Source organism: Frankliniella occidentalis, unplaced genomic scaffold (genome assembly GCF_000697945.3).
Source record: "Frankliniella occidentalis isolate FOCC.00 unplaced genomic scaffold, Focc_3.1 Scaffold69, whole genome shotgun sequence".
Lineage (NCBI taxonomy): Eukaryota > Metazoa > Arthropoda > Insecta > Thysanoptera > Thripidae > Frankliniella > Frankliniella occidentalis.
Window position 1 is genome coordinate 1,511,145 of NW_026267199.1, and position 12,422 is coordinate 1,523,566.

The 12,422-nt window shown below is 45.7% G+C and overlaps 2 protein-coding genes across 3 annotated transcripts in view; one reads left to right on the forward strand and one right to left on the reverse strand.

The window, feature by feature from the left end:
• The first annotated feature begins 2,000 nt into the window (after positions 1 to 2,000).
• On the forward strand, positions 2,001 to 3,024 carry LOC113204470 (cyclin-dependent kinases regulatory subunit). Of its 2 annotated transcripts, XM_026419638.2 has the most exons (4): positions 2,001 to 2,152; positions 2,257 to 2,362; positions 2,493 to 2,623; positions 2,702 to 3,024. In XM_026419638.2, exons 2-4 carry the CDS (start codon positions 2,304 to 2,306, stop codon positions 2,806 to 2,808), a joined length of 297 nt encoding a protein of 98 aa, XP_026275423.1. In that variant the 5' UTR covers positions 2,001 to 2,152; positions 2,257 to 2,303; the 3' UTR covers positions 2,809 to 3,024. The 2 variants fall into 2 exon arrangements, with proteins under 2 accessions (XP_026275423.1, XP_052124383.1); XM_052268423.1 differs by lacking the exon at positions 2,001 to 2,152 and having other exon boundaries at positions 2,159 to 2,362; positions 2,724 to 3,024.
• A 515-nt stretch (positions 3,025 to 3,539) lies between these two features.
• The window catches only part of LOC113204469 (serum response factor homolog), a gene marked incomplete in the record, with an annotated part of 98,338 nt that continues 89,455 nt past the window's right edge, over positions 3,540 to 12,422 (reverse strand). Inside the window, 4 exon segments of the mRNA XM_052268418.1 lie at positions 3,540 to 4,867; positions 4,947 to 5,078; positions 5,211 to 5,339; positions 6,165 to 6,306. Coding sequence (XP_052124378.1) covers positions 4,689 to 4,867; positions 4,947 to 5,078; positions 5,211 to 5,339; positions 6,165 to 6,306 — 582 coding nt within the window.

Sequence of the window (12,422 nt, forward strand, 5' to 3'; positions counted from 1 at the left end):
CTTTGGATTGTCATGACTGTTATACTGAGCCAGCCAGGATGCGTTACTCATGATATTATAATATTAACAACTGGTAAAAGTTTCATCCAAAACGCAATGTTGTGACTCCAGGACGTAAATTTTTAAAATATGCCCTTTCAAAAACTTGTGTACACTCAGAACCAACACCCTGTATACCCGACGCATTCCAAAAAGGTATTATCAGCAGACGCCAGGGTCTCGACAGCGCTCCCAGTGTCCTCCCCCCCCCCTTCCCCTCACCCGTTGGTATAAAAAATGAATACTATACTCCTAATTCTCAGAATCGCACGGGCGGGCCGGGTACGCCCATGGCCCCATGGCACTCGGTTCAGAGCTCGCCTCTGGTTGGTCAGCATCCCGGCACCTCCACGCTCCCAATTGGTGGCCAACAGCAGGCTCCGCCCCTCGCTCCCCCACTCAGCCCTCTCCCTCTTGGTTACGCGTCCTCTGTTTTCCTCTCTCTCTCTCTCTCTCTCTCTCTCTCTCTCTCTCTTAGACCCTAGCTCGGATCGCTTTACCCATCAGTAAAAACGCGCAACTAGACACTCTTACTTAATATACTTACTACCCCTATACCCTCCACCTCTCCTTCGACTTACTGAGGGCTAAGTAAGGGATCAACAAGGAGTAAGTGACACTGTCCCGAACGTTGTTTTGGACTTCCCCATCTTTTTCCAGTTGCCATATAGTCATCTACACAGTAAATTCTTATTAACCTTTTTGTACGCACTTTCATATAATTTCGTATGTACGTGAGTAGGTACACAGTAATACGGCGCAAGTAGCGTACACTAAAAATCATAACACTATTTTAAGTGCCAGAAATGAAAATCTCGTCGCTTCGATGTTGTGTTGATTCGACCTTCCATGATTTGAATGACAAAAATGCATTTTTTGAGCCACATCGATGTCAATATGATCGCAAAACTGACTCAAAACGAGTGATGTGACTATTGATGTCGCTCCCTCGGGAGTCATGAAATTGTATTCACAACATCAGAGGAGCTCACTCCTCTACTTGCAGTGAATTCGTGTGCTGTTGTGTAGAAATATGATACCCGGTGGGCTGCCTCCACGCCACGCCCTTCGTATAGTTTTGCTGTACCGGATGCACGGGTGCGAGTGGGTTTGCCTATCCTCGCTGCTCACGGCTCCCTGCGGCCCCGTGCGGGTAGGCAGCCCACGCCGCTCGCGTGCATACACGGTACAGTATAACTCTGATAGTGTGAAGTGCAGGCTAAGTCAGCCACCTGGTACTTACATCAACAAAATCATGCATAGTTGAGCATGCTCAGATTCATGCACGTAGTTATTCGACGTAGTTGTTTTGTACATTAGCTTTATGTACATTCTGAGCTGACGATTTGCAAGATCAAACGCAGCCCAAGGAAAATGTGGTTCTCACCGAGACCTCATTGTGACCTCTTTATGACTAACGAGGTCACGATTCTTGCACTTGTGAGGTCACCAGTGAGGTCACAAGTGCAAGAATGGTTACCTCGTAAAGTCCTAAAGAGATCACAAGCCCAGGTACCGTAGCAGAGCTGCTATAAGCGTATATGCGCCTAAAATGCGTGTTTCAGATGGGACATATAATGCGGTTCGAATGCAGTTTGCTTCATTTTCCTACCCTGGGAGGAGGTTTTCGTGATGACGTTTTCCTTTCGAGTGGGTAATGCTCTATAATATCCCTAAATATCTATAGATTCCCTGCGGAATGAGCTTTTAAAATACCCGCTCGCCGCCCCGAAGGACTGTCGCAGAGCCATCTAGCGGCGACCACGTCAACTCGGCCGGCCCCAACGTAGCCTGTGACATGGAGTAGCGCCTTTTAGCATGGGGTATTGCCACTCTTCTCCGCGCTGCTTATGCGGGCCTCAGGGTTGGGGGACCGCCTTATAGAGCGAGTCAAATGAAAAATCAAGAGCGAAAATTCGAGGTAAATCAGTGCACTTTGAAGACGGTGGAAGGTAATTCATGTGGGCTGATAATCGAAGGGGTACGAAGGAAAGCCGTTACTGAACTTCAGACAAGGCGGAAAACTACGGTTTGCGCTTGCGCCTGCGCAGTAGGTGTTTCACGTCAGATGTTTTCTTGTTCATTCGAATCAAAACTTCGCGCCAACTACAAGGCAAGTCGTATGATCCTTTTCCCGGTTCGCGGTTTTAACGCTGTATTTTAGGGGCGTCGTTTCGGGGAAATTCTATTACATTTTCTATTTCAATTCTTGTTAAGGTTGTGTCACAAGCTACTTGTCGGTTTCTCTGTCTCCCGAAATCGAAATGCCAGTCGACCAGGTGCAGTACTCAGACAAGTACTACGACGATACTTACGAATACAGGTTAGTGCTAACTTGCTCAGAGTTACATAGTTGGAGGCTTTCACAGCCCGATGCTTCTACCAACAGCGTACCAATTTAATTCCTATTTCTTATTCTGATTTAAATTGTCCATTGTTTAATTTGTTTTCAGACATGTTATACTTACTAATACCGAGCTTGCTGCTCAAATTCCCAAAACGCACTTGATGAGTGAGACAGAATGGCGAAACTTAGGAGTACAGCAAAGTCCAGGCTGGGTACACTACATGATGCATACTCCAGGTAAAGAGGAATTGTCAGTGTCATTTCTCAGATTTATTTGGTATCTGTGTTGAAATAATTTTGTTAATGAAATTTCAGAACCGCATGTGTTACTCTTCAGGCGTCTTCGTACAGACCTTCCTCCTCCTCCAACTGTCACAGCTGCTGCTAAAGAGACTAGAGGCCTAGGTGTATTTGTAGCGTGACAGATGTTCAATAGAAACATCAGGCATTCACCATTAATGACAACAAAAATTTTCTTTGTGCCATAATTTTGTTAGCTGACTCTCACTTTTTGTAATGTAAGTTTTAGGAGAGCCTTTCAACGTTGAAAATGCCTTCCCTTAGTTTATGCTCTTTACTTTTAGTTTCCTTTGTAATAATCAAATAATTACAAATACAATCATGTTCTTACTTTGTTAGATTGGAGTCCTTGCTTTTTTGGTCTAACTAAACACTCGCCACCTTTCAGCACTATTGACCTTTCAAACAAACCATAATTCTATTATGGTAAGTTAAAATTGTACAAATTAGCGATTTAATGTGCAAGTTGATTTGAACAAACATAAATTGCATGTCCTCTGGTAGTGTGCTATTGCAGGGATTCAGAAAGAAATGGAGAAAATCATAGTCCTGCAATAGCTTGAACATTGACATATTGAATTGTATGACAAAAGGGAGATTTACCCTAAATCATGACAGTAGAGCTCTCAGCCTCACTAACACACTCAGTGAAAGAGGTATGAATGATGTTTTGGCACAATCTTGCACTGACTGCCCAACTGATCAATGGAAACGAGAGGAATATTCAGAATATGGAAAAAACAAGGCAACTGGTTGTTAAAATTCCCAAGCAGGAATGATCCCAACAGACTTCAAATATATGTTCAGGAGGATGGAAAGGTTTGAGTCAGCTGACTAGATGATGACAAAATAATCAAGTAAAACAAAAACTTAGTTATTACGTGCACAGCTCAATTTGATGTCAACATGATTCAAGACTCAAAATTTGTTCCATTCCATCAATCTCCAGCCTACATTACCTTATTTTTAAAATTGCCACACAGCAAAATATAGAAGCCTTATTTAGTAGTACAGAATATGCAGTCTTTATGTTTTCAATTTTTACAAAAGTCTCATTGAATTATACAAAGTCATGAGCTACATACTGCCTGTTTTCATACAAAGAAGTATTAAAATTTTCTTGGTCCCCTTTACAAAAACAGAAGGCTTTTCTACGATAAATTTTAAATTTATCAATGAATTGGTTAAACAAAAGAATCTGTCCAAATCATACTTCTTTTTCAAGAAAAAATTAGTCATCACAATTATTTTGGACACAAAATTATGCAGAAAATTACAAAGTTACATTGTATATGTCCAAATAAAAATTTCACTATGTACTCAAAACTTTGTGTCCGCATCTTACACTTCACATACAATTAGAAAATCAAAAAGAAGCTACAATAACATCTACTACATGAAACAAGAAAACTAACAGCACAACTTTAGTTGGCTGACTGACGTCAAATGTATTCAATGACTTAAAAAGAATAAGTATAAATGTTTGTGCAGAGTTACTATTCTCTCTAAGTAATGGACGGTCACAAAGCAGAACAGCAATTGAAAGAGATGGTAGTCAATCCTACCAGAACCTCTCAACATAAATATTAAATAACAAAATTTGTTACACATAACAAACTGGCCATCAGAACCAAACAGTGTAGTAAGGTAAACCAATCTCTTATTTCTTCTTACACTGCAGACCTAATGTATGGTGGTAATCACATTACTAGAGGATTAACCTTTGGTATATGAAACCCCAGATCTCGCAATTAATACATTCAATTGGTTCAATAGTTACAAAAAACACCAATAAGCAGACCATATGAAAGGATATTGCTGTTCAGTAACTCAGTTTGCATGGTGCCAGCCATGGATGATGAGAGTTCAAATCAATGAATTCACTGAACTACTTTCCACACATGTAAGTGGCTAAAAACAAAATGAAGATGAAAAAAAACCTATTTTTTTATAATGAGCGACATATGTTACAATAAAAAATTACATGTGAAATCACAATGTGTTATTTACGACCTTTACTTAAGTCAGCAGCTTCTGACATAATATTTCGTGACTGTGATGGTACAGAAACCTGTGGGTCTGACAACGCCATTGGGAAGGGTATTCTTATAAATTGTGGTTGTCGTAAAACTGCAGCTGCTGCAGCTTGAGCTGATGATGATGATGATGACGCAGAACTACCTGTAAACCATTCAGAAAAGAGATCAGCCAAAGATACTGATAACAAGAAAACTGTATAATGGCATGAGAACTACCTTACCGTTAGCTTCGTTGTGTGGTTGAAGTTGAATGCCAGGTGGGAGACTCAATATTACACCATTGGGTAGTGAGGGACTTGGAGTAGCATATACCAGGCCTTGAGCAGTTTGGTACATCACTCCTGGGTAAGATGCTGGGTAAGACATAAAAAAACATATTATTTTGTATTGTTTCCAGCAACTATGAGTAAACACTACTATTTTAAAATTCATGAATTTAATAGAGATACTGATGCATTTCTTTGAAAAATGGGGGGAATACGAACTTGAAATGAGAGATGCCGATGATGTCAGTGGGGAAGAAGTGGACGTTGATGTTTGTTGGTGGGCTTCAGGAGCGCTAGCTGGAGTCAGTGAGGTACCACCTCCACCTTTCTGCAGAACATTTTTTATACCTGCCAAGGAAAGTAAACCTTTAAAAAAGTAAAGTAACCAAATGACAATATATTGTATTCTACAGGAAGTGAAGTGTTCGAGTGAAGTATGACTCTATAATATCGTGAAACCAAGAGCAGCTCAGCAGTGCCTCCAAAAGGGGAGGCTGTTGCGGGCTTCCTTTTTTTTTTTCGCCTATGCTTTAACATGGGCGGAGGAGGAAGTAGCCCACACGAACCTGCAACTTTGGAGGCACTGCAGCTCAGCCCCGGAATATTAGTGTGTCTCTGGCCCCAACGCTGAGAAGACGCGCCGCGAGGCATAGAAGCCCGTCGACCAGTCAGGCCGGATGGGTTGCCTACGCCCCAGGCGCTCCATGGCCCCAGCCCAACAGGCCCACTCACACCCGGCGATGCGGAGCGCGAGGACTTGCTTACTGTACCGGGTGATTCAGAGAAGGCGCAGGTGGTGGTGGTGGCGGCTTTGCCTGGGCCTTTGGTGTCTCACAGGCACAGCCAGTAGGCAAACCCATCGCCCTCTCCCCGAATCACCCGGTACTGTCTCAAATTACCAGCGCATGCAAGCGTCCAGTGTTGCCGAGAAGTGTAAGCAAAAAGTACACAATTTCAAAAATATAGTAAATTATAATAACGCCCGTAGTTCAATGGAAAACGATATTTCTGCAAAGTCATACAAAAATAGCATTTTTAAAAAAAATGGAAAACAATACTCATGTAAAGCCACAAGTGTGGCATTTTTGAGCCAAATTAGTTTGTTTTTCATGAGAAATGTTGACAGGCGCTAGGCCTAGGCAGTGCACCACCGGGGCAAAGGGGTCAACTTACCTGCCCGGATCATGTCCGGGAGAGTGAACTTGGGCTTGGGCTCGGGGCTGAGGGCGCGCGGAGACTCTCCGCCGGACGACTCGCCACCGCTCATGTCGCCATCGTCCACGGACCTCGGGGACGGCATGGTATCGTCAGACTCCTGAAACAACGAACATGGAAAATATTGTACAAGCTATGCAGATATTTGGCATTTAGGAAAGAATACCAAGGTGAAAGGGAGGGGGACAATGGGGGAGATAGTTTCTGATTGTGGCAGCAACCAGGGCGTCGTAACGTAACGTAACGCGTAACGGAAACGCACTAAACCGAAGATAAAATTTCCGTTTAAAAGCGTTTTTGAAGCGTTTTCATCTTTCTGCGAGCATAATAAATGAGAATACGTTTGAATATTTCCGAAAACGCTTCAATAACACATTAAAATTGCAATTTTAATTGCGGTTTTATGCGTTTTCGTTACGCGTTCCGTTACGACACCCTGCCAGCCACTTGTTTTGGCCTATAGGTTTTGTCCAGCAAGACCAGTTCATTAAAGGCAGTAAGAAGTCCCGCCGTGCCAGTTCGATTTGCAAAGAAATAGTACTTTGGTCAAGATAGAAACATTCCCTCCCGCAGTCTCTGATTGGCCAAGGCGGGCGTCAGGATGGGAGGCCGGCCCCGGCTCCAGGAGCCTAACTTCAGGACGGAGGCTCCTCCCATCTCCACAGTAATTAGGCCGCCTAGCCCTAGGCCCGCTCTCTGGCTGTGGCTAACGGCCGCCGGCAGTCGAGACTCCAGCCGGAGAGCTGGCAGCACCTCAGCACCTCTTCAGGCTTAGGTCGGGCTCACGTCACGCCTTGCAGGGCAAGGGCTGCAAGTTACAGGAAGCTACAGAGAAAACTAGCCTCGGAGCAAGGTTTAGGTTAAGCACTTGCAGCATGGACTGGAAATTCCAGGAGTAGAGTCTTGGGATATATCTTACTTCAGTTCTAGGGCCCCGCAGCAGCGAGAGCAAGGGTCATGGACACGACAACCGATATACCGGCTCCAAAACAAGCTCCCGGAACACCTGTACAGCTCTAGGAGCAGGCGTTCTCACACAGATCCCGGCCTGGAGCCCCCGGGAGCCATCCGGCTCCAGCACTGAGAAAATTTTTTAGTCCTGGGCATTGGACTTTTTGTCCCCAGACCGAAAGTTTTTGACGCACTAAACAATTTGCTCTAAGGACAAAAGTTTTGTTGCCTAGCCTCACATGTTCATTGCCTGCCACCAAAGTTTCTGATCGCGGGAACTAAATGTTTAGTGCTGGGACCAAAATAGGACGCAATAGACAACTGTATAGTCCTAGGGGAGAAAATTTTTTCTCAGTGAGTCCTGGAACACACGTCTACGGGCTCCAGGGGCAGGCCGACCAGCGGCAAGGCACTAACGGCCGGGAATTAAATTTTTCCAGCAGCTTCTTTGTTGCTGACATTCTTGCGATAGTTGCGGAGGGTCAGGACCGGTACCGATAAGGGCAGCGCTGCTCGACTGACCGGCCGGGGCTGACCGGCCCGGCCGGGGACACTCTGTTCACACACAGCTGTGAGCGGAATAGCAATGCGCGTCCCCGCGGGCCCGGGCCGGGCCGCGCTGCCGCGGGGTACCGCGGGATACCGAGGGGTAGCAGCGTCAGTTTTCAACAAGATTACCCAGAAATACTGCCAGCATCGAAGAGCGCAATGAGAAGCGGTCTATAATTGTGACTATGATGCTAAAAGTACGTAAAAGTACGAGGCGAAAGGAAGAAGTACGCACTCGTTCGTAAGTCCCCCAAATTCCCATAAACATTTTTTGGGGGGTGGGGGTGGGAGAGGGTTATTTCGATGAGTCTTGTGGGACAAACATGAGAGTGACATTATGGCTCCCCGCCCCTCGGTGTCATGTGTCGTACAAATGATTAAACAGCGAAAAGCAAGTAAGGATGTTTTCATGACGTAGCTTCGTATCCAGGACGCAACAGCGGAAAGGCCACAGTGAAAGGTTTCAGGTAAACTGAAAACAGTTTTCGTGATTTTCCAAAAACATGTTACGTAATCATTTGTAAAAACAAATTACGAAAATATTTATTAAGTATCAATTTAGGATACATTTCGTAAGGTTACAAATATATTTCATAACAAACGCACATTTTTTAGCAATAAAGCAAGCTTGATCCCATTACTGCTTTTTATCGCAATTTAGTTTACGATGAAAATCAGTAATCATGCCGTTTTAGCACCTTAAGTCCCAGGGTGGGGGGGGGGGGGGGGAGTCGCAATCACAGCTTATTGTAGCCATACGTATGGCCATGTCAACGGAATAGCGTGGGAATCGCAAACCATCTATTGTTCTCGCACATTTTTGGTTGAAGGTATCACAAAACCAGCCTCAGTGAGCTTGCGAGAAGTACGTGGGTCTGGCTGGCCCGGCTCGGCCCGCCTCGCCCCACCCCGCCCCGCCCGCGCACCGAGCCCGCTGGCGCCGGCGGTGTCGCGCGCAAGTGACAGCCGTCCATCACCGCGCCGGCATCAAAAAACAATCATCCAATCATCATTGTCCGTCGGGAATCGATAATATGCCGACAAATATCGTCGATCGATCGATCGATCGATATAAACAGGCTTGAAGGTAGAAGCTGTACAGAATCCCGGTGCACGGTTCATTCGCTTCCACGCTTTCAATAGAAAACGACAATTTTGTGTCAAGCGAAAGATGTTCTTGGTTTTACTGGTCGTAGTAACAGTACACACTGTAAAATGCTTGCAAACTATATTTTTTGCAACGTTGCAAAGAATTTGTGAGCATTGTCTTGCAAAGAATTAGCTCGTATTGCAAAGAAGTTCTTTGCAAGCTGGCAGAATCCTTGCAAACAATGTGTTTGCATTGCAAAGAAATTGTTTGTAAGCTTGCGAAGAACTAGTTCGTATTACGATGCTTGAAAATTCTTTGCAAGCTGCAAAGAAAATAGTTTGCAATACGAACCTGTTCTTTGCAAGCATTTTGCAGTGCAGGAAAAGGTACACCAAAGTGTCAAAGGTTGCTCACCAGGAGGCGTGCAGTTGCGCAGACGTTTGCGAAGTGTGTAAGGTTATTTGCAATTTGAAAAGCACACAAGCACACCACTTGGTGAGCAACTTTCTCCGTTTTCTTCGGTTTTCTTACACCTGTGGGGTGGTGGGGAGATTTACCGTGGGCGAATCGGGAGCAACTCTGAAGAGACCCTGAAAATATGAAGACTCTAGCTCATCTCTCTTTTAGACAGACAAACACCAGATCATTTGCGTAAGCCCGTTTCATCAATAGATTTTCCCAAGCCAGGGGCGGGGTGGTTAAATTTTAAAAAATGATACACACAACTCGTTAGTCGCTATTTTAACTCGTTGATGATCCATTTCACTGTAAGAAGAAAGGCAGTTGGAGATTTCCGGTAATTTCTCCGAAATTAAAAATAGTAATTATTGAATACTGTGTGCTGGTGCTGGTACAGTACAGTACTGCAAGCAGACGCGACTCTTTCTTCAAAGAAACAAAGTGCAGAGCCATAAAAAGGTAAAGCGTGCGTGCGGTAGGTATAAGGAGCAGGGATGTGGAAAGCTAAAGAATATATGCGTCTCACTGACAAACTGCTTTCATAGAAATAGAGAACTCGTCACAGCGGTTGCTGTGGGTCATCATAAAAAAGATTGCAAGTAGAATACACACTTTAACGGCCAGGGACTATTTTTGTAAGTAGACAAGATGTGCACTCCTAGGTCAAACACCAATTTGTATTTACGTTACATACAAGGCAATGCATTTACCTAGCCCAGGAACAACTTGTCCCTAAATACCAATCTGTATCTGATTAAGGTGTGCGCAAAGACATGTCTGTCGATGTGCACATCGACACATCTAACCTCGGTACAAAAATTGTCCCTAATTATGCAGGCGCCGGGCTGACTTTTACCTCGATTTTCATGGTGTTAGAAGGTAGTACAAAAATTCTGGCAAGATCATATTCGGAAAGTAATAATTCCTCCGAACAGAATGGATTGCTTTGCGTCGGGATCGGACAAAATTGGGCGGTGGAAACGTCATGCACGCCCCACCCCACATCGCTTTGGAATTGCGCCTCAGTTTGTTGGTACAAATTCTAATAATGTGACAGGGTGAGAGTACTAACTGAGTACTAATTCCTGGCGAGTGAGTAGTACAAATTCCCTCCGCCATTGGGTAGCGCGCGCTTGACGGAACTCTCAAAGCACTCAAAGCAAGCTCGAACAACGAAGCGCCTTCAGGGTAGGCCAACCCGCCATTCAAGAGTGGCTGGCCGGGTTGCCTACGCTAAGGTTCGCAGGGGCTTCTGGCTGTTCCAAGCCAGAGTCCAGCAGATATCCCTGTTCCATGCCAGTCTCTTTAAAACGCCCTTTTAAAACTAGGCATTGTTATAGACAAAGAGGCTGATCCCTGGTCGCGGAAGCGATGTGCGTTTCCGTTGTTTTGTGATTTTGTTATGTTGACAATTAATTATCATGGGGAAGTAATTATCAACTTCTTTCCTCCTTAGTTTTTTTTTGTACCTATTTTGCCCATTTACTCGACGCCGCTCCTCGCGCGTACGAAATATACCTCAGTTCTACGATGCCGTTCTCATGCGCAGGCTTGCTAACGCACGGACTGCAACATGAGGCGTTTTAGAAGCAAGCGCTCATTTTAACTTTGGCCTCAGTTATCTTTCAAAGGATAATAATTGCTCGGCAATTAGTTTCGCAGCAATTTTTGTTGTACTCACATCAGAACAACATATCTCTGACTCACATTAACCCTGTAAACTTTACCATTGGGAAGGTTGGATCCCCATAAGTTGGGCCGTGATCTCCCAAACTCCTGGGGGCTACTCGACTACTCGACTCGATTGTTAAGGCTTCGCCTCTTATTTTTATTCAGATTCTTTATTTCTTATTGCTTTAAGGCTCAGCCAATAAACCTGAAGAAATCCGAGCAGTATTATTACGCAACACAGGACGAATATTTGCCGACACTTCGAGCTGCTATGTCATCATTAATATGTGCCGCTTTACGTTTTCTCAGGGCCCTGTTGACTTCATCCCGAAACGGAAATATTGGAAGTCAGTTAGTTTGAGTTCCCAGCTAATAACAGCGGTGGCTAGCAGACAGGGCGGCGCGGCATGGCGCGCGGCGGGCTACAAAGTGGAGCGGACAGAGCGGATGGAGAGGAGCCCGCTGGTTCCCACCGCCCTCCGCTACGCGTCCTCGCCCGCGAGTCAGAGGGAAGGAGAAAGAACGGGGAGGGAGGGCGAGGGAGAGGGGAAGACGGGGGTGGGGGTGCTCAGCTGCGGATCTCGCCACGTCTTGAGTGAGACGGCAACAGTTTCCCCCCAGAGGCGTCCCGCGAATAAGGATGTGGCATGATGATGTGATCGTGTAATGTGGTTCGGACGTCTGGACGGCTCCGCTCGCCCCGCCAGGCCCCGCCCCGCCCGGCCGGGACACGCCCCCTGGATGCGCCGGGGACATAATCAAACCAATTTAGGTAAAGCGGCGATGAAAACATCCGTCGGACCAAGGTCGTCATCGGCGCGCTCTGATTGGCATCAGACACCCCCGTGTGCTCTTGGGACCCCGGAACGACGACCGTGGAGGCCGCGGATATTCCTTTAGGGCCGCCGACGATGAGTATCGCACACAGCAACTGGCTTTGCGTCTTTTATTTTCACGCAAAGCTAAAAAATCAATTGTTTTGCACACTTTTCGGTGTTGATAGAACACTTTTTTTAGTATCAAACGTCTACACGCCATGATGCAGTTTGGCCCACAATTCTTTTTCAAAACGAAACGAAGGTTTAACTTGGAACGAACGTTTGCACAGAAACATACAAAAACATACAAAGACAGTAAGCGTGGAGTGTAGTGCGCCCAAAATCAGAAGCCAGCCGTCGCGGTTGTTCTCCGCAGGGGATGGTATTGCTTGATGCCTCCCTGTTGTAGGGTGACAAACCTACCGAAAATAGGGTTGTCAGGTTGTCCCGCTTCAGGGAAGACCAGCGTCAGGACGTCACATCTGCTGAGCCTCCAGGCAGCGCAGCCCTTGACAATGATATCTTCAGAGGCCCCTGCTTTCTTAGGGTGGCCGCTAAGAGGCAGAGGCTATTAGCCATCGAGGTCCATCGTCCACTGTCCTAATATGGCGGGAAGATGGGCCGGCGGAGGCGGCGGACCGCGAGGCAAAGGAGCCGTTCACACGCCTCTACCCCCCC